Raw genomic sequence first — 22,479 nt, forward strand, 5'->3', positions numbered from 1 at the left:
TTCTGGTCTTACCCCGCGTTGACCATACAACCCCAAGTTTCTCAATTTGTTTTCAACAATAATTTATTACTGGAATTCGTTACATTGCCGTTCATATTTTGTTTTAATTTGTAGGTAGCACTTACATAGTAATAGTATTTGTAGGTAACGCTTAGGTAGTATTTACATAGTAATAGGAACCAAAAGAAAAGTTTTAAAAGATGACGTATCTTCAGTTTTTAAATTATAACATTGTGATTGACCGCTAACATTGCGTGATGACATTAGTAACGTGATGACGTGGTACGGAAAATGATAAAATAAAATTATTTTTAAATTATCAAATTACAAGCAGAAGTAAGTTTGTATTTGGGGGAAGAACGTAAAACTCAATTAACCAAATACTCCGGTGACTTTTTTAAAAATTTTAGTTTCATACTTCTTCATTTTATTGCAAAAACCTAACCTTTCTCGCTATCGTCGAGAATTTTGATCTTACCTTTTGTTTTCAATTTGTAGTATTATTATTTGAACTAAATTTTTGTATTTTGTATCATAAATTGTTAATATTATTCGATAAATATCATAAAAGTTAGAATGACGAAGAGACGGGTACGTCTCGAAACCGGTAGACAGAAGTAGTCGGTGAGTGGTTATTTACTAACATTACTAATATCAATTAAAGTTAGAATGCTTTGAGGCCACTTTGTTCGGATTTATAATACAGTAAAACCTCGATATAACGGACCTCTATTTAACTTCCGATATGACAAACAAAAAATCTGGTCAAATTATTGAAAGTTGAACTATATTATACGCATTTTCCTAATTTAAGAGAGTAGATTATAAAAAAAAGCAAACTTCAAAAGAGCAAACAAAATTTGATTAATTTTTCAAAGGAGGATTACCGAAAGCAAGCGCGTCGATATATTTAGAGTAACGTCACTTTGACGACCGTCTGAAGTCAATAAATAGAATTTTAATTGTATTTTTTTATTGTTTAGTTAAATCTAAATACAGTGATCAAATTTTCTAAAAAAAAAATTAAAATAAACCCATTTTTATTTAACGGACTTTCGGCTTTAATGAACACCCCTCCTCACAATTAGTCCGTTATATCGAGGTTTTACTGGATTTCGATCTTTTACCCCTGAAAAAAATTGAGGGTATGTTCGGAATACAAATCACCCAATTTCGAAGTGAATTTTGAGTGAAATTCTTTTTATATTATCTTTAAAATTATTTAAATTAATTGTAAAGGCATTTAATTAAAATATGATAAGAATATTTTTTTCGTGCTTTCGTGTAAAAAATAAGTGTTTTCTACATCCATAGCATTTTTCAAATATTTTACATACAGCATATAATAATTTATGACTTAAATGACTTATGAAAATATTACCAACTTTAAATTAGGAAAGAATGAGTCACATCTTACAATTCCCGACCCAAATTTCACTATAATTATGTATTGTCATTGAGCAATTCCTTGCTTTTTTCTTACACAATACGAAAATATTGTTATTTTTAGTAATGAAAAACGATGAACATTTATACTACGTATGACTTGGTCCGCTCTTGGAGATAGATATATACGTATATGTAGTTATATTATGTAACAGCGCAGATAGATAGGTACATCCAATTATATACCTAATGTAATTTAAGGCAACAGTGTACGCTGTGATTTGGCAACGTCGCATTCAGCGGTCGATACTGTAGTCGGTTCAGCGAAAGATGGTCCCTCACCTCGGAACTCTGGGTAGCAACAATGCAAGTGTGGGTACCTACCTATGTAGGTACGTAGGTCATAGGTACATACGTACACATATACCTACTCGTTTATTGCCATAAGTCCATAGTGGTACGGGCTTATGCGTCTGGCTATCTGCAAGGGTCAAAGGTTTTTTTTTTACTTGAAACTCGTTCCTATCATGTAAATACTACTTGCGTATTCTTAGAAATGCAGCCTTTTGTAATTACTGGAAATGCTGGAAACTAATCGTCCATCGCCACATGTGCTTACAAGTTTTTGGAATATTTTTTTTATACACGGTGCGACAACGCACTTGGGGGACGTGCACAGGCTCGGCAAAAGTAACCAAAAAATATTTCGTTTATTAAAAATAAAAATGATCGTTAAAACTATATCGAAATTTATCAACCTTTCGATATAGTTTTTTAGATTGAAGACATTTCTCAAAAATTTTATAAGCTCTATACTTGCAATCTGTCCGCCTCTGTAGTGTAATGGTCAGGACGCTCGGCTACCGTTCTGGAGGTCCCGGGTTCGATTCCCAGGGGGGGTCAAATAAATTTAAGTGATTTTTTCACTCTAATATTTATTCAGTATTACCCTGGACTGGTACCTAAAGCGGAGGGCTGATCACCTTTCCTTCATGTGTAAACGATCAAGATAACACTGTGTTTATATAATGCAGTGCCCTATGCACCATTGGGGTGCGGATAAGGGTTTGAATTGAAATTTAATACTTGCAATTTAATGTAGCACAAGGACTCCTCGATGGTGAAAGATCTGCGAACTTACCAGGCGCCACGTTAGACGGCCTCAAAATCAACAAAGTACAAATGTGGTAAAATCAAAAGTGTTTTTTTTTATCATTTTTGTAAGGAATGAGTTTCTTGAAAATTATTAGGCATGAGGTTTACAAAAGAGATTTTTTTCCAAAACTTATTTTATTTTCGGGTTAGCAGGTATTTGTAATTCCAATATCCGATTTTTGTCAGCACGTTTTCTAGTCGAAAACGAAAGAAAATTAATCATATCATTTATTAGTTTTCAGGAGGGCTTTTTTCCATGTAACGCGGTGGAACGGCGTTCCGGCACCTTTTTTCAAAGATTTTTATTAAATTTTTAAAATCAATTAGACGAAACAATGTTTGTGCTTACGTAATCACAATCCATATTTATATGATTCGTCAAAATGATAATATATAGTATTGTAATGAATATTTAAATGATATTGAAATATTTTTAATGTGAGTTCCGGGATCTTTTCCGGGAGTTTATAAGAGTTTCGGGACCTTTTTTGTTTTTTTTTTTAAATGCCTGGTTTTCAGGGACAAACTTTTGAGATCTCACACCCATAGCAAAGTGGTTAGGGCCACCCCTGATAAAGTGCGTCTGGGTAATGTTTGACGTTATTTTAATAAATGTTTTGTTTTATCGTCTAGTTTGAGAATACGAGCATCTATGGAAGTGGGGGATTTGTGAACGTTTTATTACCAGAAAAGCTTTTGAAATCTTCAGAAAATGGGTTAATTAATGCGATTTTTAAGGCTGGGTATCCATTTGATAACGAACACGAACTGCACCGCGCAAGTACAACTACATTCTGTACAAGTCCATGCGCCCCGAGCTGCTATGATGCCAAGCGATCAGCTTCGATCTGCTACGTAAAAATATAAACTGTAAAAATATAAAAGCGTTTTAAAAAATAATAAAACAGGAATTATTCTTGGCATTCGGACTACATTCATTGATTAAAATAATAAAAAACCTTGGGCTCAGTAGGTTTGTGTACCTTCGTTTAGAAGCCACCGTATACTTCATATATACTGTAGAACTATAGAAAATTTGAAGAAAAGAATAGGTATAGATTTTAAAGCTACTTTATCTATACTAAGTATAAAGGTCTTTACAACACGCGTACACACACACACACACACATATATATATATATATATATATATATATATATATATATATATATATATATATATATATATATATATATATATATATATATATATATATATATATATATATATATATATATATATATACATATATTTTTTACATCTATGTTATATACTTATGCGTTGGTATTTATGTATTTGAAAAAAAAACTGCATAATATTTTTGGCGCCAAGAAAGACGTGGCAAAGCGTGGGAGTAAATGATGTCGTAAGCATTTTATGGCGCGCAAGCGCAATATTTGCGCTACAACGCAAGGACCCCAATTTTGTTCTCGAGTTACATGCCCAGTACAAAATGAACTGCGTAAAAAAAGGCACCTATTACATGCGATACATCTATGTATATAACAAAATTATGCGTTTGTAGATAAAAACAGATGCATTTTTATACATCTAGTGATAAACCAATTTATACAATCATAGAAGTAGCGTATAGGTTTAGTACGTTAAAAAATATTGTTATGGGCAGCGAATTCGTTATTCTTTTAACGATTGAGCTTAATCTCGCTTATTTTCCGAGTTTAATATGCATTGTATTGCCGCCAACACAAACTACAATAAATAAACATGCCTTACGCATACAGTTCGCGTCCACGTTATTACAACGCGTGTTTTACGAATACCCACCGACTACTACTACTGTCTAACGTCAGTAAATAACAACACAATCAGCTGTTCTATGCCACCTGTCAGAATGACATTTCGTAAAAACTTAGCGCATGTACTGCCATCTGATGACAGCAAATTTTATGAATTGAAACTGAAAACAGTTTTCTGCAATTTAAATTAATCCACAGATGGCAGTATACTGAATTCGCAGTGCTAGCATAATAAAATATAATTTTTTTTGAAAAAAAAATATGAAAATGGAACAAGTGGTCATTCGCGTACACAATTTATGTAGTTTTAAGTAAAATAAAACCCATTGTATTATGGTTCCATTTTGTGGCAATGCCACAAATATCTTTTGTTTTTTTCTATAGGTAGTAAGAAGAAATAAATTATGGGGCGGTATATTGGATAATTATACAAAATAAATATAATATACGATAATATCCTTTATAAGGTTCCGATTAAATAAATAAAAATTGGCGTCTATCAACAATAAAGTGCCGACTGACAGGCATTAATATTTTTACGACCGTTCGTATTAAATTAATGTAAATAAATCTCATCTACAAAATGAACAACCAAATTTGTTTTTTTTTGTTACTAAAAAAATAATTAATGTATTATGTAAAATGAATTCTATCCAATTGAATTTTTTCTATAGCATCAACATTATATAGGGAACCTATACTATGGAGCTGATCATTAGTTTGGATAGTTTTTTTGTAATATAATCTTTGGGTAGGTTTCTTGCGTAGGTACTGGTATATCCTTCAATTGAATAGCCATAAGAAAATATATTTTTGCAACTTGCGACTAACTTCACTTTTCAGTCTTTTCCGGTAAATACCCATTCCGATCGGTAGGTTAAGATGATGTTTTACATGAAATCTTTTTGCATCGAGCGGATTAATTGTGCTAAATGTAGATATTAATGCCAAAGCGTGTTGTCACACCGCCTTGAAGAAGTTTCTTTTGATATTTTTCCCGAATGTGTGATGGGAGCTCCGCCGCGAGTCGAGTCCACGTTAGTGTCTAATGTCAGTTTGTCTACATTTTATTTTGATATTTCAGAAAAATGGGTCGCTATTCACGAGAGCCCGATAACCCCGCCAAGTCGTGCAAGGCGCGCGGCTCCAACTTGAGGGTCCACTTCAAGGTAACCCGTTTGTTTTGAAAAATGAAATGTTGACAGTTCGAATTTTCGTGAGCGGTGTGCTAAGTTTTTGGCTATTTTCAGAACACACATGAGACGGCTATGGCTATCAAGCGTCTGCCTCTTCGTCGGGCCGTCAAATACTTAAAGAACGTGGTTGACAAGAAAGAGTGCATCCCGTTCAGGAGGTTCAATGGCGGTGTCGGTCGCTGTGCTCAAGCTAAACAGTTCGGCACAACTCAAGGAAGATGGCCCAAGAAGTCCGCCGAGTTCCTTCTGCAGCTCTTGAGGAACGCAGAATCCAACGCGGACCACAAGGGATTGGACATTGACAGGCTGGTCATTGATCACATTCAGGTTTGTGAAAACAAAATGTCTTGTGCAATGGGGAACCCAAATTATCTGCGCAAATTGTGGAATCAACCGTGAATTTTTTTTTCTACGAGTTAAATGAAGTGTAACATATTTGTGATTATCGTAGTGATTCAATCAGTCTGGTGGTGATTTCATTTGAACAAAAATGTGTCTAGTTCTTAAAAATGAGTATTTTTTTTTTAAACAATTCATATTTTATCATTAAGCTGCATAATCATCTGCGAGTATGGTTAATTCCAATCTTCTGACCCTGATCAAGTTCAAATACCATATTACGTTGGTAAAACACACCAAAAAAGTTTGATAAATAGAAAATTCCTACTATAGAATACATCCTTTATGTATTGACCGAAGGCATTGATTCACTCATTACTGACCATCGTATTTAGATCTTATTTTGGTCAATTGATTATTTGTGATTCAAAATACAAAATAATTGAAGCCAAACACTTGTAATGTCACAAATAATTGTTTGATAATAATGGTGATTTACATAAGTATTTTTTAAATTATACAAATAATTTTTATACAAAACTATAATAAGTGACAAAGGCGGCATATAACTTCATTACTAAATGTAATTACATATTTATGTTTATATTAAAAAAAAAATAAAACATAAAAATTTCTCACTTAACTATTTTAAAATGTAAATATTGCTGTTTTATCAATGTTTGAGTTAACTGAGCACTGAAATGTAAAGATCAAGACAGGATTGTGTGTAAGCATGCGTGATTGCAATATGGCAGTTTTATTCTAATAATTATTCAATGCAAATAAGCTAAACCAACTAGCCATCACGCCGCAGGGGTAGGCAGAGTGAATAGAGCGCCATACCATTCTGTTTTTGCAAACATTCTTCGCCTCTTCCACATGTATGCATCTCCTCATACATACCCACCAATTATTTAGACTCCTGTTCCGGCCGCATTCAAGTATTTGACATACCTGATTGTGCCAAGTTTTCCTCAGTCTCCTCCTGCTTCTTTTCCAACTAAATACGCCTCATAATTTTGTTTTACCGTTCTTTCCTCACTCATATGTTCCACATGTCCAAACAATCTCAACACACCTTTCTTAATTTTATTGATAATGCTTATCTCAGGCTTGCATTCTTTCCTTATTTCACAAATTATTTGCAAATTAGCCCACTACAAAATTAGATGGTAAAAGCTACGTGTAAAACGAAAAGGTTGAGACCACAGACGGCATTTTCAATACAGTTTGTTTACCCTTTGTTTGCGTCTTACCAAAAATTATTTTTATTTTCATCATTACAAATCCAATCTCAACAACGTTTGCTAATTCATTCTATATTTGTATGCTTGTTTCTGTCGTATGAAGTTTGCTGCACAAATTTGCATCGACAAAACGCTAACATCAATCAATTTTAAGAAATTACACTTAAGATTTTCATTAACACTAAAAGTTGCTAAAATTTATGCTGATATAAATGAGAGTGAAATGGGATTGTAATTTTTAAGTGAAAAAAGGGGGAAAACATACAAATTAAGAATGTGAAAATGGGGTTTTATTGTAAATGATTTTTTGTAAATGACAAAATTTTTGTCTCTTTTTGAAAAGCATAATATTACTAAAATCTAGAAATTACTAGGTAGTTTTTATTTTTCAAGAGTTGTGGACAGATAATACCGAGTTTTGGACTCTTTTTATCTATTTTATTTAGTTTATTTTAGTAAATTTAGTAATTCCACCTCGAAACATTTTACTACCCTAATTCTATTCTTTTTCGTGTGCTGTGTTAGGTCCCCCCAACGTTGGCGATCACTATGGCAAAGGCTTTGCCATAGTGATCACCATTCTCGTAAAATACTACCTCAAGGGCGCTTATAAAGACATGGATAATAATAATAATAACAGGATGATGATGATAATGAAATACAAAACATAAATGGATTAAAACGTTGTCTATTTTACATTACAATATTTTTGACAAAAAAGCATATTTTTGTCTATTTTTTTGTAGTGAAACTTTCGAAAGTCGTTCGGATATCCATTATAGATGTTCACAGTACACAATTCACTTTACTTATTATGTTTTTATAGTGTAGTTAGTCAAAAATATTAAGATTAACGGATTCGCGGCAGAAAATTTGGTGGCCGTATAGAAGACGAGCCTGTCGTATAGTCTATTCGTTGCGTGCGTGCAGTTTTTTTTAAATACGTTATATTAAAAAATAAATGTTTATTAAAATGAAATTTAGAAAAATATTTTAAATTAATGTTTTTATTAAAAAACGGACATGAATCATCAATCAAGGATCAGAAAAAAAAGCATTTTGCATGTGGGACATCAAAATTGTGCGATTTTATTCTTTTTCTCGTGTTTTGGTAATAGTCACTTTCACCATTTTGCTTTCAGAATCATTATTTATTACAAATACATGATATTTTCGTCATTGCCGTATAAATTTTAATTAGGTAGAGACATATTTATGACGATAAAAGTTATAACTAAAAAAAATGCTTCCAGTATTCGAAGCATAATGAACAAAAGAAAAAAAGTACAAAAATATCACAAAACACTGTGTTACACAATCACTTGTTAGTTAATTATAATATCCTTCTCGTTCCACACAGTTAATAAATAAGATAATTATTCAAATAGTTAATGATAATTTAGATCGCATAAACCGATTGAACAGACTATGTGATACTAAATTGAAATAATTTTGTTATTTTATGATACTTTTTATCAAAGAGAACTAATTCATCCATGCCTCAAACAAAATTTAAGTGCAAAAAATTATCCATAGGGGTTGATATAAGTACATAAAGTTGAAAAACGACTATGCATGCGATGCGCAGTCAACAGTACTTCATTAAAAAATGACAATAGATGCGATGCGCAGCTTACGGGTCAATAAAATAAAAATAGATTAGTCGGTGGGCACTACTATACACAGCAAAAATTTGTATATTATGGGTTGTACAATAGTGAATGTCACAGTGCCTAAAATGACAATACTTACACCAGTCAGTGACAGGCTGTAACCCCTGTAAGAGCTTCTGTATTCCTATTCCTATCTCAGTATGTGTCATTTAAAAAAATATATATTGCACAAATTGGAATTTGGTTTGTAGTTACTTGTGATTAATATACTCAGGGTCGAGCGGCAGACTGAGTATAGTCAGGGTCGGGGCTAATGAAAAAACCGTCCGACAACAATGTGTTAATAGAAAGTCTAAATAACCCTCTTTGGAGTTAAATCCGGTATTTGTGTATAAAGATTTGAACACCAGCAATATTCTTCTTCTTTTGCTTGGTGTAGGCCTTGTGGCCCGTTTTTAAGAGGGATTAGCCTCCTGTGAAGTTGATTACCAGCTGTCAATGCATCTCTTTGGGGTCTCCCTGGGTGTCGTTTACCTTGAGGTAGGCCGTACAGTGCTATGTGGGGGAATCTGGATGGTTCCATTCTCCTCACACCACTCTCCTTCTCCTTCGCAGTATTGCAAGGAATATTGCAATATTGTTAATGTATAATGAAGGTCTGAAAAACAAATTATTTATATCTTTTAACCACTTAATGCTAGGATTTTTTTTATAAAAAGTGTTTAAAAAAACATCAGTTTTTTTTAAAAATGTTTAATTCAAAGTTTATCCACTTTTCAAATAAAATATAACAACTTAAACGTATTTAATTTACAATTACGTCTATAATATTTTGTACTAATTCATCGCTGAAAAAGTAATTGAAAAATAAAAAATTGGAACGTATTTAGCGCGCGAGCGTAACTCGTTCAAAAGTATGAAGTGGTTAATCTCTTTCCTATGTAATTTGCCAGTAGGGAAATTCTTCCAATTAGTGTTTTGATGTGTGGTGTTTTGTGTCGGCAGGTGAACCGCGCTCCGTGCCTTCGCAGGAGGACGTACCGCGCCCACGGCCGCATCAACCCGTACATGTCCTCGCCGTGCCACATCGAGGTGTGCCTGTCGGAGCGCGAGGAGGTGGTGGCCAAGGCGGCGCACGATGACGAGCCCGCCAAGAAGAAGCTCTCCAAGAAGAAGTTGGCTCGCCAAAAGGAAAAGATGATGAGAGAGTGACCCCCTTATTAATATAAAGTTAACAAATAAACTCATCAAAAACAATTGTCTTTGATTTCTGTATACTTCCTCCCAGTAGTTATAAACATGCGGCAGCTAAGTGCATTCTTAGTTTTCAGACTGACATTTTTCATTGTTGAATTGACATTTAAGGTGAAGACTGACCGGAGCATTTGCTCGCATCGTAACGTGTTACGTTACAATGCGAGCATTCCGGTAGTCATTACAGCGCTCCATCTATAGTTTCGGATGCTTGCCGCAAGCGATTTTACGACGAAATGCTCCGGTCAGTCTCCACCTTTAGAATGCAGTGAGAAAAAAAAAACAAGTAATTAGGAGACTTGCATATGGTCGAGTTCTGAAACTTTGTTAAAAGAAAAATAATGACATATGGTAAATGTGCCATCTGATGTAACTCTTCATATTGTCATTGAAATATTTTGATCACTCTGTTTTATAACAATTGAGTTAAAATTTGTTTTATCAAATGGTATGTCATAACCTTACTTTTTGACAGCTGTGACTGGTGACTTAATGAGCCATAGACAATATTCTGGAAGTAGATACTTGTTACACACATATTGTCTTTGGAAATGTGTTTGTTTTCGCATTGGCTTTTTTTTTACTGAATAGGGATAGGATACAGGGGTTAATAACTTGACACTGGCTATAACACCCAAGATGGGTGAAAAGCCATTAAAAAGAAGAAGAAGAAACAGGGGTTGAATATTTAACTTATAACAGGTGTTCCAGCAATGTAGAGATAAACATCAGTTTAATTTTTCTCTCTATTCTTGGAATGATTTTAAAGGAGCATATCTTAGTCGTACAGGAGAAAGTGACCATCTAACAAAATGTTCAGGAGGGCCATTTAAGTGACTTTTGCTTGGCAAGAAAATAAACATCAATGCAGCTAGAATTAATTAATGACTTCCTTTAAAGAAGCTGTTGTTTAATTTAATCGCCTATGTCTGATACCTCGATAAATCCAAATAATCAAGGAGATGAGGAACATCCCTCTGAATATTTGTAGTCCATCCTTGCAACAGGTTGTGTACATTTCATCTAATGCATCAAAAGATATTTTTTATTTTATTTTTATAAATAACTTGCAAAGCTTTTACTTTTAGAGGCTTGTCTGCAGGTAGGACAGTAAGCATACGGAGGGTAAAAGTGAAAAATACATCAGAAACACCCAGACCAATTGAAAGTAAATATTTCTTGAATTTATTTTGCAATTTGCGGAAATCAAACCCGCAAAGCATGTTTTTCAGTAAAACGCCACGGCGACTGCCGTACAATTTAATTGGGACATAAAAGTCCATTTCAATTTGGACCTGTAAGTTGAACTAATACATATCGTGGGTGTACTGGCAAAAAACTCGAAAAAAGCAATTTTGACTTAATTTTGCATATTATAAAGCTTTCAACATTCTACAAACTGGCGAAATACACTAAGTAGTTTTAAAAGTCATTCATATGTGGTTTTAAAAGTAAATAAAACTTTAATAGCGGGTATTTTATTCCAGCTTTAAATAACAGGGATTTTAGAGTTAACGTTTTTTGACAGAATACCCACAATATATAGGTACCTTAGTTTGAGGGGATAGTGTTTTGGGAGGTAAATAAAACCAAGGTTTCTTTGCTGCATGCATATATAAGTATAGAATTTTATTTTTTCATTTTCTTATTTTCTTTTTCACATATGTATTATGTACTTAGATTACAATATTTAGGATTTTGTCCTCGACACACGAGGAACTCTCTTCCCTTTTCCAATATCCTAACTGCAGTAACTCAGGCACTATTACTCTATATCCCAAGTGGCACCCCCCACTCCCCACTCCGCCGAGCCGGCTGTCTTCCTGTTCGCCCCTTCTCTCTGCGCCTCCGCTCATTGTGTTTGTATATAAATAATCCTATCACACAATGAGCACTGTCCAACCTTAACAGAAGGCATAGAGAGTTCACCTTACGCTAATAACTAACCAATGACAACATTGACTTATACAAATTATAGGCAACGTAATTTCGTACAGGCACTAAATATTCCAAATATTTTCCTAATCCTAGATTGCAGAAGGCTCGTGTGGCTAACCGAATATATTCTTCCATATAACAGAGATATAAGAATAGATTTGAGATATAAAATGATTGCCTATAATGTATAGGGATTGTACCGCATATTTGTCACTAATATTAGAATATAATAGGCAACACGCCACTTGGGATAGTCTTCTCATAGTCACAACAGTATCCCCCGAGATAAACCATAACAAACTACCACACTACGCAAACATAACTTTATGTACACTGTGCCATGACTTACATGAATGGAGATGCGTATATACAAAATAAATAATGCGTTACATAATACATGTACGTGTGTCGACAAGTGTTCCTTCCGCATCAAACAATAATATGTAGCGTACATAATAATATATCACTATACAAGCGTGTTGGTTCACTCAAAGACACGGTCAAACAATAAACAATTGTCATGGTAGTTTCTTCATTGGCATGAACGTAACAGGGGTAATAAAATAATATTATATGACTGGAAAAACAAATAATAACGCTAACGGGTACGGGTTGCGTGATGAATGAAGGTGATGTGGTGAAGCGCAGCGTTCACTCTGGTCAACACTGCGACGGAACACAGCGCACTCTCTGGCGAACGCTGCAATGCGATGAGACGCAGTGTACCCACTGGTGAACACCGCATGAAGCGCAGTGAACACCGAGGTGAAGAATGCGATACAGTGCACACGCAGGCGAACACTGTATGGTGAAGCGCAGCGCTCACGCCGGTGAGCGCCGCCATGAGGCACAGTGGACACTGCGACGAAGCGCAGTGGTGAACACTTTCGGGTGAAGCACAGTATACACATTGGTGGACACCGTGCGGTGAAGCACGGCGCACACGCACACGTTCACACGCTTCCCGCTCATTACTACTCCTACATATATTCCCTATCTTTTTTATTATTTCGTGTTTTATGTCTTTTTTTAGATTTTCTTCAAACAAAATAAACAAATAAAACCAAAGTAACCGACGGCCGGAGTCTCGCCGGCCACGGGATTTGTTTCTTAACGCTAACTTAAATAGTAGGTATATTGGTTACAAAGCCTAAGTCAGTATTCATAGCGTAAGTCAGTGCGAGCCTCCCTCGCCTCCCACCGCGACACTTCCCAACCGGGACGAGGACAAAATGAGTACTCTTCGCAAATATCATGGCCAGTAAATTGATCAAAAGGGATGACATCCAATATTAACTAAATTCAAATCACAGATCGGAAGACACATTTTAGGTGCATGTCTCGTAATTAAACATTTTGTCTTTTGTCATTATTATACGCCCTCTGCGGGCGTGCGCGTACTCCGATCCTTATTGAACGGAATCTTTCGGAAATCCTATTTCCTACATCGGTAAATTAAATTACGCGTAATCTAAAATGGACGCTCGTTGAGATTTTTTTGACGGAGAGAAGCTTGGCAAAGTTAACAACACGGGAAGAGAAAACATCTTCGTAAACTCTAAAAACGAAGCAAATGGCAAATTTATACTTTATGGACCGAAAATGGTTTCATCTTCACGCTAGGGATGGTTTCGTAAGGACAGTGGCGCGCGAGTCGCCCCGGGAGCGCGATCGCGCCGGATATTGAGATATGGCCGTATATCCGGGCGACCTCGCTCCCGCGGCCGACTTGGCGCCGCGTTCGGACAGCTAGAACTCCTCATTTTAACCTACATAAGAAAATAGACCAACAATAAAAAATAGGAATTAATAAATTGTAACAAAAAGAACGTAAACAATCCTCTTTCCGAGTGCGTGGAATCTAAATTAACGAGTAACAATAATTTAGGGAACATAATGCCCTTGCTGGCGGCCTCCGCGGGGTGAAGGTGACCGGTATGGAGATATCACAAGTACTAGGTGCGGGGGGAGGGGAGCGGGGTCAGTGGGCGGGGTCGCGCCGGTCGTACTCCATGACGAGGCGCTTGATGTGCGCCAGCTTGAGGTGCAGGTACTTGAAGTGCGCCATGGCCTGCTGGTACTCCGTGTCGCTCTGCGTGCGCTGGTACTCCTGCACTATCTGCTTCTTGATTTCCTGAAAAAACAAACCATCCTTTATTAATTCAAGTGGAGTTTAATTTGCAGAACTCGGTAATTTATATTTTCAATATTTAAATCAAACACTGATTTTTAGAGTCTTACTAAGTTGTATGTTTAATTTTTTGTGTTAAAAACATAAAAAATAAAATTTGTGATAACTGTTTTGCCTTGTTAGGGCATTACTACTACTGACAGTAAATACCACTATTTCTTAAAATCTACTGTGACAATCATTCCGCATCATTTCCAACACCGTATATGTATAAGTAAAACTTAAAAATGGATACATTTTACCACAAAGTGACTGCCGAATCAATTAATGAAATGACTGACAGTAGTTTGATAATGCCCTAACAAGGTTTTTATATGAATATTTTATACACCAATCTCTTTGTTAAGGTCATAACTATATGTACATAATTATCAAATCCCGTCACCAGCGGTCCGCAGGCATAAATAATACCCGTCTGAAATGTGTTAAAGGGATGAAGTGCAGTCTCACCTTATGTTTGGGTGTGCCGGATGGCTGGCAGCGCAGGCGCTCCTCGAGTTGCGTGAAGACGCTGGTGACCTCGTACACGCGGCCGTGCAGCACGCGGTAGCGCTCGTACTGCGCCGCAAACTCCGCCTTGTAGCGCCGCCGCTGCTCCGCATTGCGGATCTCCGTGTACTGCCTGCCGAGGAATAGTCAAAAACACCTTCAGAACTCTTCTCGCGTACTACTATCACCGAATAGGGCTTATAGAACTAAACTTTACTATAAAAAAGATTTTTTCATGATCCAAAACTGAATATGGCTATCTGCCAATATTTGCCTACATAACATTCCCAAAAAAGGTTGCAATTATGTATTGAGACAATAACTAAGGATGATATATCGGTAGTGTAATGGCAAAGGGGTATATCTGTCAAATATTCATTTTCTAAGTTTGTTCCACAAATAAACGTCTTAAATAGTGTATTCCATAATCTGGAAAATGATATAGCTGTAGTTCCAATACTTATTTAGTTTTATTAAGATATGTTTATATAAAAATACATAAAACAAATGAGTTATTTAATTTCACAAGTTTGTTTGTGCTCACCTGTAAAATTTGGTCTGAGACAGATATACCCCTTTGCCTTTACACTACCGATATATATCAAGATAAATACTATTGGTGTCTAAACAGAGTCAAACTGTCTAAACAAGGACGAAGCGTCTACTTTTTACACAAAAGTAATATAGAAGTTTGAGCGCATTCGAGGTATTATTTAACAAAAATGGCACTATATAAATTATCCAAATTTATTATCATCATTATCGAGCATTCCAAGGCTTACTATCTGGCATACGTGATTACTATATACATTGCGGCGTTCACCATTCTGCCCAATTATTCAACATCAAGTTTTAAAGTAGAGAAGCTTATTTATTTTAAAAACTTCTCAACAGACGGGAGCTGCATCTGTCATTTCCAACTAAGATACAAATGCGATTGTTACAACAATGCATATATAAAACTTTTGAGAAATGACTGCAATATGAATGTTAGCGCATGTACTAACCCGGTGAAGTCCGCCAAGTCCTGTTGCACCCCGCCCGCCGTGGTACTGTCGGGAGACTTGTCACGAGCACTACCGCACAATGGTGACCCGCCCTTGACTACTACAACAAAACAAAACACAACATTTAAAATATTTAAAAATATATATACATAGTGCTGAAAAAGAATGAGAACACAAGTCCGTTGAATGAGATGGTAGGCCAGTCGATACGACACTACAGCTTTATGAAAACCACCATTGAAGGAAATAAAGACCAAGGAGTAATTAAATACATAACAGAGAAAGGTTAAGCATGCAATGTCCTGTGCAACACTGGATGCGGCTAAGGGTTAGAATAAGTGCTTATTCTAACGAAGAGTCAGGTATATCTCAAAACCGGCAGACAAAAATCTTGGTGAGTTATATATGTATTAACATGACAAATATTTTGTTAAAACATCTGCCCAGAAAGCTTAAATGCTTGAAATACATATAGACAGTGAAACCCGGATTTAACATGTTCCCACCAATTGCGTGTGATTATTTCAGTCCCGATGTATTTTCATACATTTATGTTTATTTTCCCCAAATTTATGTCGAAAATATCCTGTCATTCAATTTTTGAGTCAATCTGTAACGCTTTTAACTTGCAGTTTTTACATTTTTATAATCGTTGAGTTATTACAATTTTTACACAAATATCAAATTTAATGTTTCATTCAATACTTCCAATTTATACATTCCATCCATTAAGGTTTTTGTATGCAAAAAAAGCTCATCTACATGATTTAACATTTTTTTTAAAAAATCTCTCCATTTAAGTTTTTTATTCAGTCCATTGAAAAACGTAAAATAGGGGTTTCAATGTATTTATTTTTTATTATGTATCTATCGTACTTTTGTATGGTAAAAATATATTTGTATAAAAAGTCTTACCGGGAAGAGGAGAAACTGTGGGACTAGTCTCGTAACTGCCTCTCTTGGGTGGAGTTCCAAGAAAGTTTTTGGCGGTACCGAAACTGAGCGAGTAGCCATTATCCCTCTTAGCTGCAAAAGAAAATTTTTAACTATTAATTTTAATATATATTTTTTTGCTGTTGCCTTAAAGCATTTATTTTTACTTTATTGCTCTTCTCAACTGTTTGTGTTTTTTTTTATTATTATTTTTACTTTAGCTCTAAATCAAGTCTGCCTATTAATCTTCTTAACTTTTGCTATATTTTATTTTTGCTGTTTACTTTTCACTCATTTAAAATTTGTGAAATTTGAATGTTACACTTACCTGTTTTATTTGTTATTCATTATTGTAAATATATGTTAATGTTCTGATAAATTTCTAAATAAATAAAATAAAATAATAAAAAAAACTAAATGCACCAGACAAATTTTAAACGATTACTATGTTTTGGATAATATAACTCTTTCCATTCAATATTGGCCAGAGATTGAAAAAGGATATACGTATATTGTAATGAGTTGATAAATATTATATTATCAAAACAACAATTTGTGTGAAGGGTGGATTATATAGTATACTCATTTACCCTTTTGACCGGGGTAAATGAGTATACTATATAATATTTATAAAGATAGAGATAGAATTGTTTCCTTATCTGTATGTTGAAATTTTGTTAAACAAAACGAAACAAAGCCACTGTGAAAAAATACGTTTGCCTAATGGTGGGATTTGAGCGCTGGTAAATTAAATGATTTTACTAATTCAAGGATTTACAAAATTTATTTTTTTAGTATGAACTTTTTGTTAACCACTTAATAGTCGAATTTTGGTGAGAAAATTCATCAGTGCAGAAAATCGTCACCAACAAGTCAAAACAAGACTGCCCAAACATTGCTCGGTTTAGTCAATAAAAACAAACACATAAATATATTTGACTTGGCAAATCAATGAGTCCGAGCAGCACTCGGACTCATCAATGTAATATAAACTCCTTGCCCGAGTCACACTCGGGCTAAACTGATTAAACTGGTCAAAATTGAACCGGTTGATTAGGATAGAGCGGACACCGCTAGCACAAGAAACGCGCTTAGAGTGTCAGAAATGAAGACTTTAAGAAGAATATTTGGCAAGAGTCTACGAGACAGAATTAGAAACGCTAGGATAAGGGAAATATGCGAGATCGAAGATGTCGTCAGGTGGGGAAGGCAATGAAGGAGACTATGGTATGCGCAGGAGAATGAAACCATCCAGGCTCCCCCGCATTGCACTGTATGGTAGACGTTCCCAAGGTAGACGACTCCCGGGCAGACCACCAAAGAGATGGATCGACAGCTGGGAATCAACATCACAGGAGGCTAATCTCTCTTAAAAACAGGCCACAAGGCCTACACCGAGAAGAAGAAGGTTAGGATGCATAGGTTTGGCAAGTAGAGTGGAAGGTACGTACTGGGAGTCTGGGGGGCCGGAGGTGGCGTGTCCTCGTCACTGTAGCCCTTCCGCTCTCCGCTACTCACGCTGGTGGACGAGTGGTAACCGTTGCTGAGGGCCGCAGGAGATCCTGACCCTTCTCTGTAACACGACAAATTCACATTATGGTACAAATCAAATAGTGTACTAGAAATCCAGACTGGCGCAAAGACACTCATTTTTCATAGCTCCAAAACTGTTCAATTCATTCCATTAAGACTATATGATAGTTTCATGAATGTTTTCCGCAGATACTTTGTGGCACATTTCATAAACTTTATAAATATGAAATAACTTTGTTGATGATGATGACAAGGTTCATGTTGAAACCGGTAGGTTAAATTGTATTAATAAAAAAGTGGTTATAACAAAGTTATTTCATTTTATAAACTATACGATAGACTTAATTAACATGTTAACTGCCACGGCATTTTCAGAATTCCGGTCTAAGAAGCCAATTCTTTATAAATATTCTTTTACTTCTTCATTAATGAATTTTAATAATTATATTTATTTATTAATAAATTTTCTGCTCTTGTAATTCAGCATTGATTTTTTGTTCTCTTCCCAAGGGCCATCTATCCATATTAGCACTGATCTAAAACGAATTTTATCATAGCTGCAGGAATATGGCAAGTAAACACAGTACGAGTCGTTGTCGGCGTCCTAGCAAATAACGCAATCTACGAGTTGTCCCGTAGTTGGCAGTCAATGTGTTAAATTGTAAAAGAAAAACACTTGTCTCTTTACCACTCAAGTGGTAAAAACAAGCATTTTTCTTTTACAATTTCATCATGTCTTGCCACAAAGTGAATGCCGAAACAATAAATAAAATAGACTTTATTGTTATTTTACATTATTTCTCTTTATGTAAACACTTGCATCATGCGTTGTTAATAAACAAGGAATTTTTCATTATCTTTATATAAATAATTTATATTTATAAAAAAAAAACATAAATTTGTGTTTATATAAGTCCTTGATGATACTAAGTCATGATTTGAAGTTAAATAACAGTATATTATTTCGAGAAATAAAAATACTTTGTGTTCTGATCCACTCACATTTTTATTAACCAACTAGTTTCGGCAACAACCTGTTGCCCTCTTCAGGGTTACATTTATTACTAAATATATATATAAAAAGAAACAGTGTACAAGTTGTTGGATTTCAAAAGGGTAGGGGTGGGGGTAATGGTGTTTTAAGGAGGGGTAAGAGCAAGGAAGGGGATAACTCTGTTTAGGTTGGGTTTGATTTTATGGGAAAAATATTCAAAATGGGACTTTGACTAACGTTTATTTGGTTATTAATTACATTTAATTTTTGTTTAACCGCTTTTTTTTATTTCTAACACCTCTAAATTATTCATTTGACTAGTTCTGTTATAACAATTTTGCATTGTAATAACATTCAAAACATAAATAACAGTAACCTATTAAAACAATACCAATATAATTAAAGTGACATGTAAACAAAAAACAAGAAATATCTTGTTAGTAAATTATATAATATTGCTTAAAGTACCCACTTATTTATTTGTTAATTAAAATTATATAAACCGCATTAATTTTATTTTGATTTGTTAAAAAAAAGTTTTAAATTACGAATATTTATGAACAAATGCGTCAAATACAATTTACACAAAATGTTAAATGAGCAATTTGATGAGCAGAGCATTGGTTACAAAACAAACACAGATACTAACAGGGCAAATAGCAGTCGGCGTTGTTTATTGGTATTCATATTTTATAGTCGAGGTCACTAAACCTATTCACTCATTCAGGCCGTGACAAACCGTTCCAAACTCAGCAAGATCCCTTTCCAGAGTTCGACGGTTTATGTTTGCAATGTCAGCAAAATGGAAATAAAATCTATTTCCGCGAGGTTAATAACTGAACATATGAACTAGAGAGTGCGTTTTCAATGTCATAAAGACGTCGCATTGCCAAGGTGTCCAATATTGTTTACGCGCAATTTTATTATTCAATACTTTGTAGCGGTGTATTAGTGTCACTGAGGCCATTATCCCTATAGATGTTCCATTTACCCAATTCTCACAGTGGCCGCGAGAATTTCAGCCAAAAACATCTTTAAAAAGTCATGATAATATTCATACTTTTTTTTAACTGTTGATCATCTTTACCAGACATGTCAACTCGTGGCCCGCTGGCCGCATGCGGCCGCATCTTTTTTGCGGCCTTTATAGCGGTTATATTTTTCATTAATTTTAATTCTTCATTAAAATTATTTTTTTTACGGGAACATATGATATTGTTTTACAAAATCATTTAGTTGGATCTACTGTACCTCGTGTGACTGTCTTTGATGATAAATTATTCTGCATTATAATTATAATTTATATTGCCATACGCCAGGATCAGGGAAATATGCGAGATCGAAGATGTCGTTAGGTGGGGAAGGCAACAAAGGAGACAATGGAATGCGCATGTGAGGAGAATGGAACTATCCAGACTCCCCCACATCGCACTGTACGGCCAACCAAATAGTAGACGACTCCCAGTCCAGACCACCAAAGAGATGGGTCGATAGCTGGGAATCGACGTCGCAGGAGGCTAATCCTTTTTAAAAACAGGCCGCAAAGCCTACAATAAGAAGAAGAGAAGATTTATATTGCACGTAGCGCTCCAACCACCGAGGTGCCTGCTACTGCCTGAACTCTCTTCCCCTCCAGGCTACCTATCACAACCAGTACGGATGGAGCGACGCAGTGTGGCGGACAGCCTACCTGGTGTTGGCGTCCTGCGGCAGCTGCGGGCCGGGCTTGCGGTAGTGGGAGATGCGCTGCTTCTTGATGGGCGGCTGCGGGCCGGGCTGGGCGGCGCCGGGGAGCGCTCCGGAGGGCGAGGGCGCGGGCCGCTTGTGCGGGGGCGGCGACGGCGAGTGCCCCGAGTCCGAGCTCAGGGGGGGGGTCAGGTTTTGCGGCTTGCGACTGCCGAAAGATCAAACATAATCTTAAAACCCATACCAGAATGATAAAAATTCACATGCGACAAAGATAAATGATTATTTTTATTTAAAATTTTACTTGGTAAATACCACTATTTCTTTTTATTTATATGCACTACTACTACTACCATCATACCATTTCTCCGCAAGAGTAGGTAGAGAGTATGGAACGCGACATTCTTTTGTCCTAACATGCAACTCCTAGCTTCCTTCACATCCATACATCTGATGATCCTAAGAAAATAGAATTAGAATCAGAATAATTACCGCTTGAGTATTTGTTTCTCCTCTTCGGAATAAAAGCGCCAGTCATCAATGACATCGTTCCAGAGATGCCGGTGAAGTTGGTAGCTGTTGTCCTTTAGGCACGAGATCTGCTGCAGTATCGTCTTCACTACACTACGTTCCTTATCCTTAATTCCCTCTGAAACACGTAAACACATCACTCAGATTTCTGCCACTAACTTATTCTACATAACCCATCTTCTACGATTTACTAAAAATTACACAATATTTAAATTACAAAATATTTGGTATTTATTTCAAAAATATATATTGGGTAACTTTTGTTAGTTTTCAATATAGGGTCCAGTGTTCAAATTGTACTATAGAAAAAAGATTTTTTTTTTTTACACTATTATTATTATTGTCAATAAAAGTGCCAGTGTTTAAGGCACTGATGCTCACTGGTGAGAACATTTGATCTTGTACAGAAGCACGGTAGCGATTGCTATTAGCGACATCTCATTGACAGTCAGTCAATGATGATAATTTTGAGTGGACTAAACGTTGACAAAGGGGCTCTCGCCTCATTATTAGAACGGTCATTTTCCCAGATTAATTTTTGAACATTAATTTTTCAACGATTTCTCAAACTATATATAAATATTTTTTTTTTTAAATATCCACCAATATCTCAAAGCAATCAAAAGTAATAACTCCAAGTAATATTATTCTACTTTATATATCAAATGTTAAAATCAAACAGTGATTTATTTTTATGAGTTTTTAACCGCCCAACATATACGAATGTACGTGAAACGCGTCATTTTTTTTGCACCATTACACTAACCCTGTGCCAAAAATATTTAATGCGAGACAGAGAGAGGGAACATGCTAACGTAAAGGTACATCAGTTCCGTCCTAAAAGCACCTATAATGGCAAAAAAATCTGTTTTCATAATTCTGCAGAAAAAAATATTTTTTTTTTCTACTGCTTTAATTCAGAAAATAACCCGAACGTGGGGTGGTTAATAACAAAATACTCAAAAGTAGAGTCAAAAAATCAGTGTTTGATTTATGTTGCTTTACGTTTAATATATAAATTAAAGCGGAGTTCTACAAATTAAACACCAAATCTATAAATAATATTATTCCATATTATAACACTCACCAATATCTAGTCTACCATACAACTCCGGCTTTTTATATGGCCTCAAAGCCAGGAGTTGAATAAGTCGTTCTCTGAAAACAAGGAATTAAAATCCACTTTTAAAAATGCCCAGTTCACATATTACATTATTTATTTCATTATTA

General features: G+C 35.3%; 2 protein-coding genes across 3 annotated transcripts in view; one reads left to right on the top strand and one right to left on the bottom strand.

Moving 5' to 3' along the window:
* Window positions 1-5,143: 5,143 nt before the first annotated feature.
* RpL17 (ribosomal protein L17) lies at window positions 5,144-9,950 on the top strand. Its single transcript, XM_088261646.1, has 4 exons — window positions 5,144-5,170; window positions 5,383-5,467; window positions 5,549-5,821; window positions 9,699-9,950. Exons 2-4 carry the CDS (start codon window positions 5,387-5,389, stop codon window positions 9,903-9,905), a joined length of 561 nt encoding a protein of 186 aa, XP_088117772.1. The 5' UTR covers window positions 5,144-5,170; window positions 5,383-5,386; the 3' UTR covers window positions 9,906-9,950.
* A 1,592-nt stretch (window positions 9,951-11,542) lies between these two features.
* Su(Tpl) (Suppressor of Triplolethal) overlaps window positions 11,543-22,479 on the bottom strand; it is a 113,232-nt gene continuing 102,295 nt past the window's right edge. The window contains exons 6-13 of one of the 2 annotated variants that reach the window (XM_088261653.1): window positions 22,337-22,407; window positions 21,211-21,367; window positions 20,723-20,926; window positions 17,957-18,078; window positions 16,488-16,598; window positions 15,573-15,669; window positions 14,527-14,698; window positions 11,543-14,019 (exon numbers count right to left, since the gene is read on the bottom strand). In XM_088261653.1, coding sequence (XP_088117779.1) covers window positions 13,867-14,019; window positions 14,527-14,698; window positions 15,573-15,669; window positions 16,488-16,598; window positions 17,957-18,078; window positions 20,723-20,926; window positions 21,211-21,367; window positions 22,337-22,407 — 1,087 coding nt within the window. In that variant the 3' untranslated portion in view covers window positions 11,543-13,866. Of the gene's footprint in view, window positions 14,020-14,526; window positions 14,699-15,572; window positions 15,673-16,487; window positions 16,599-17,956; window positions 18,079-20,722; window positions 20,927-21,210; window positions 21,368-22,336; window positions 22,408-22,479 lie in introns of both variants that reach the window. The other variant, XM_088261652.1, reaches the window with a different exon arrangement.

The sequence above is a fragment of the Brachycentrus maculatus genome, unplaced genomic scaffold (assembly GCF_059751285.1).
Source record: "Brachycentrus maculatus isolate JH-2025_06_01 unplaced genomic scaffold, ASM5975128v1 h1tg000163l, whole genome shotgun sequence".
NCBI lineage: Eukaryota > Metazoa > Arthropoda > Insecta > Trichoptera > Brachycentridae > Brachycentrus > Brachycentrus maculatus.

Excerpts from the sequence above, each read along its gene's own strand:
- RpL17 (XM_088261646.1), top strand. The coding sequence starts at position 5,387 with ATGGGTCGCTATTCACGAGAGCCCGATAACCCCGCCAAGTCGTGCAAG. Across the intron at positions 5,468-5,548 it reads ACTTGAGGGTCCACTTCAAG|AACACACATGAGACGGCTAT; the intron begins GTAACCCGTTTG and ends GGCTATTTTCAG. Across the intron at positions 5,822-9,698 it reads TGGTCATTGATCACATTCAG|GTGAACCGCGCTCCGTGCCT; the intron begins GTTTGTGAAAAC and ends TTGTGTCGGCAG.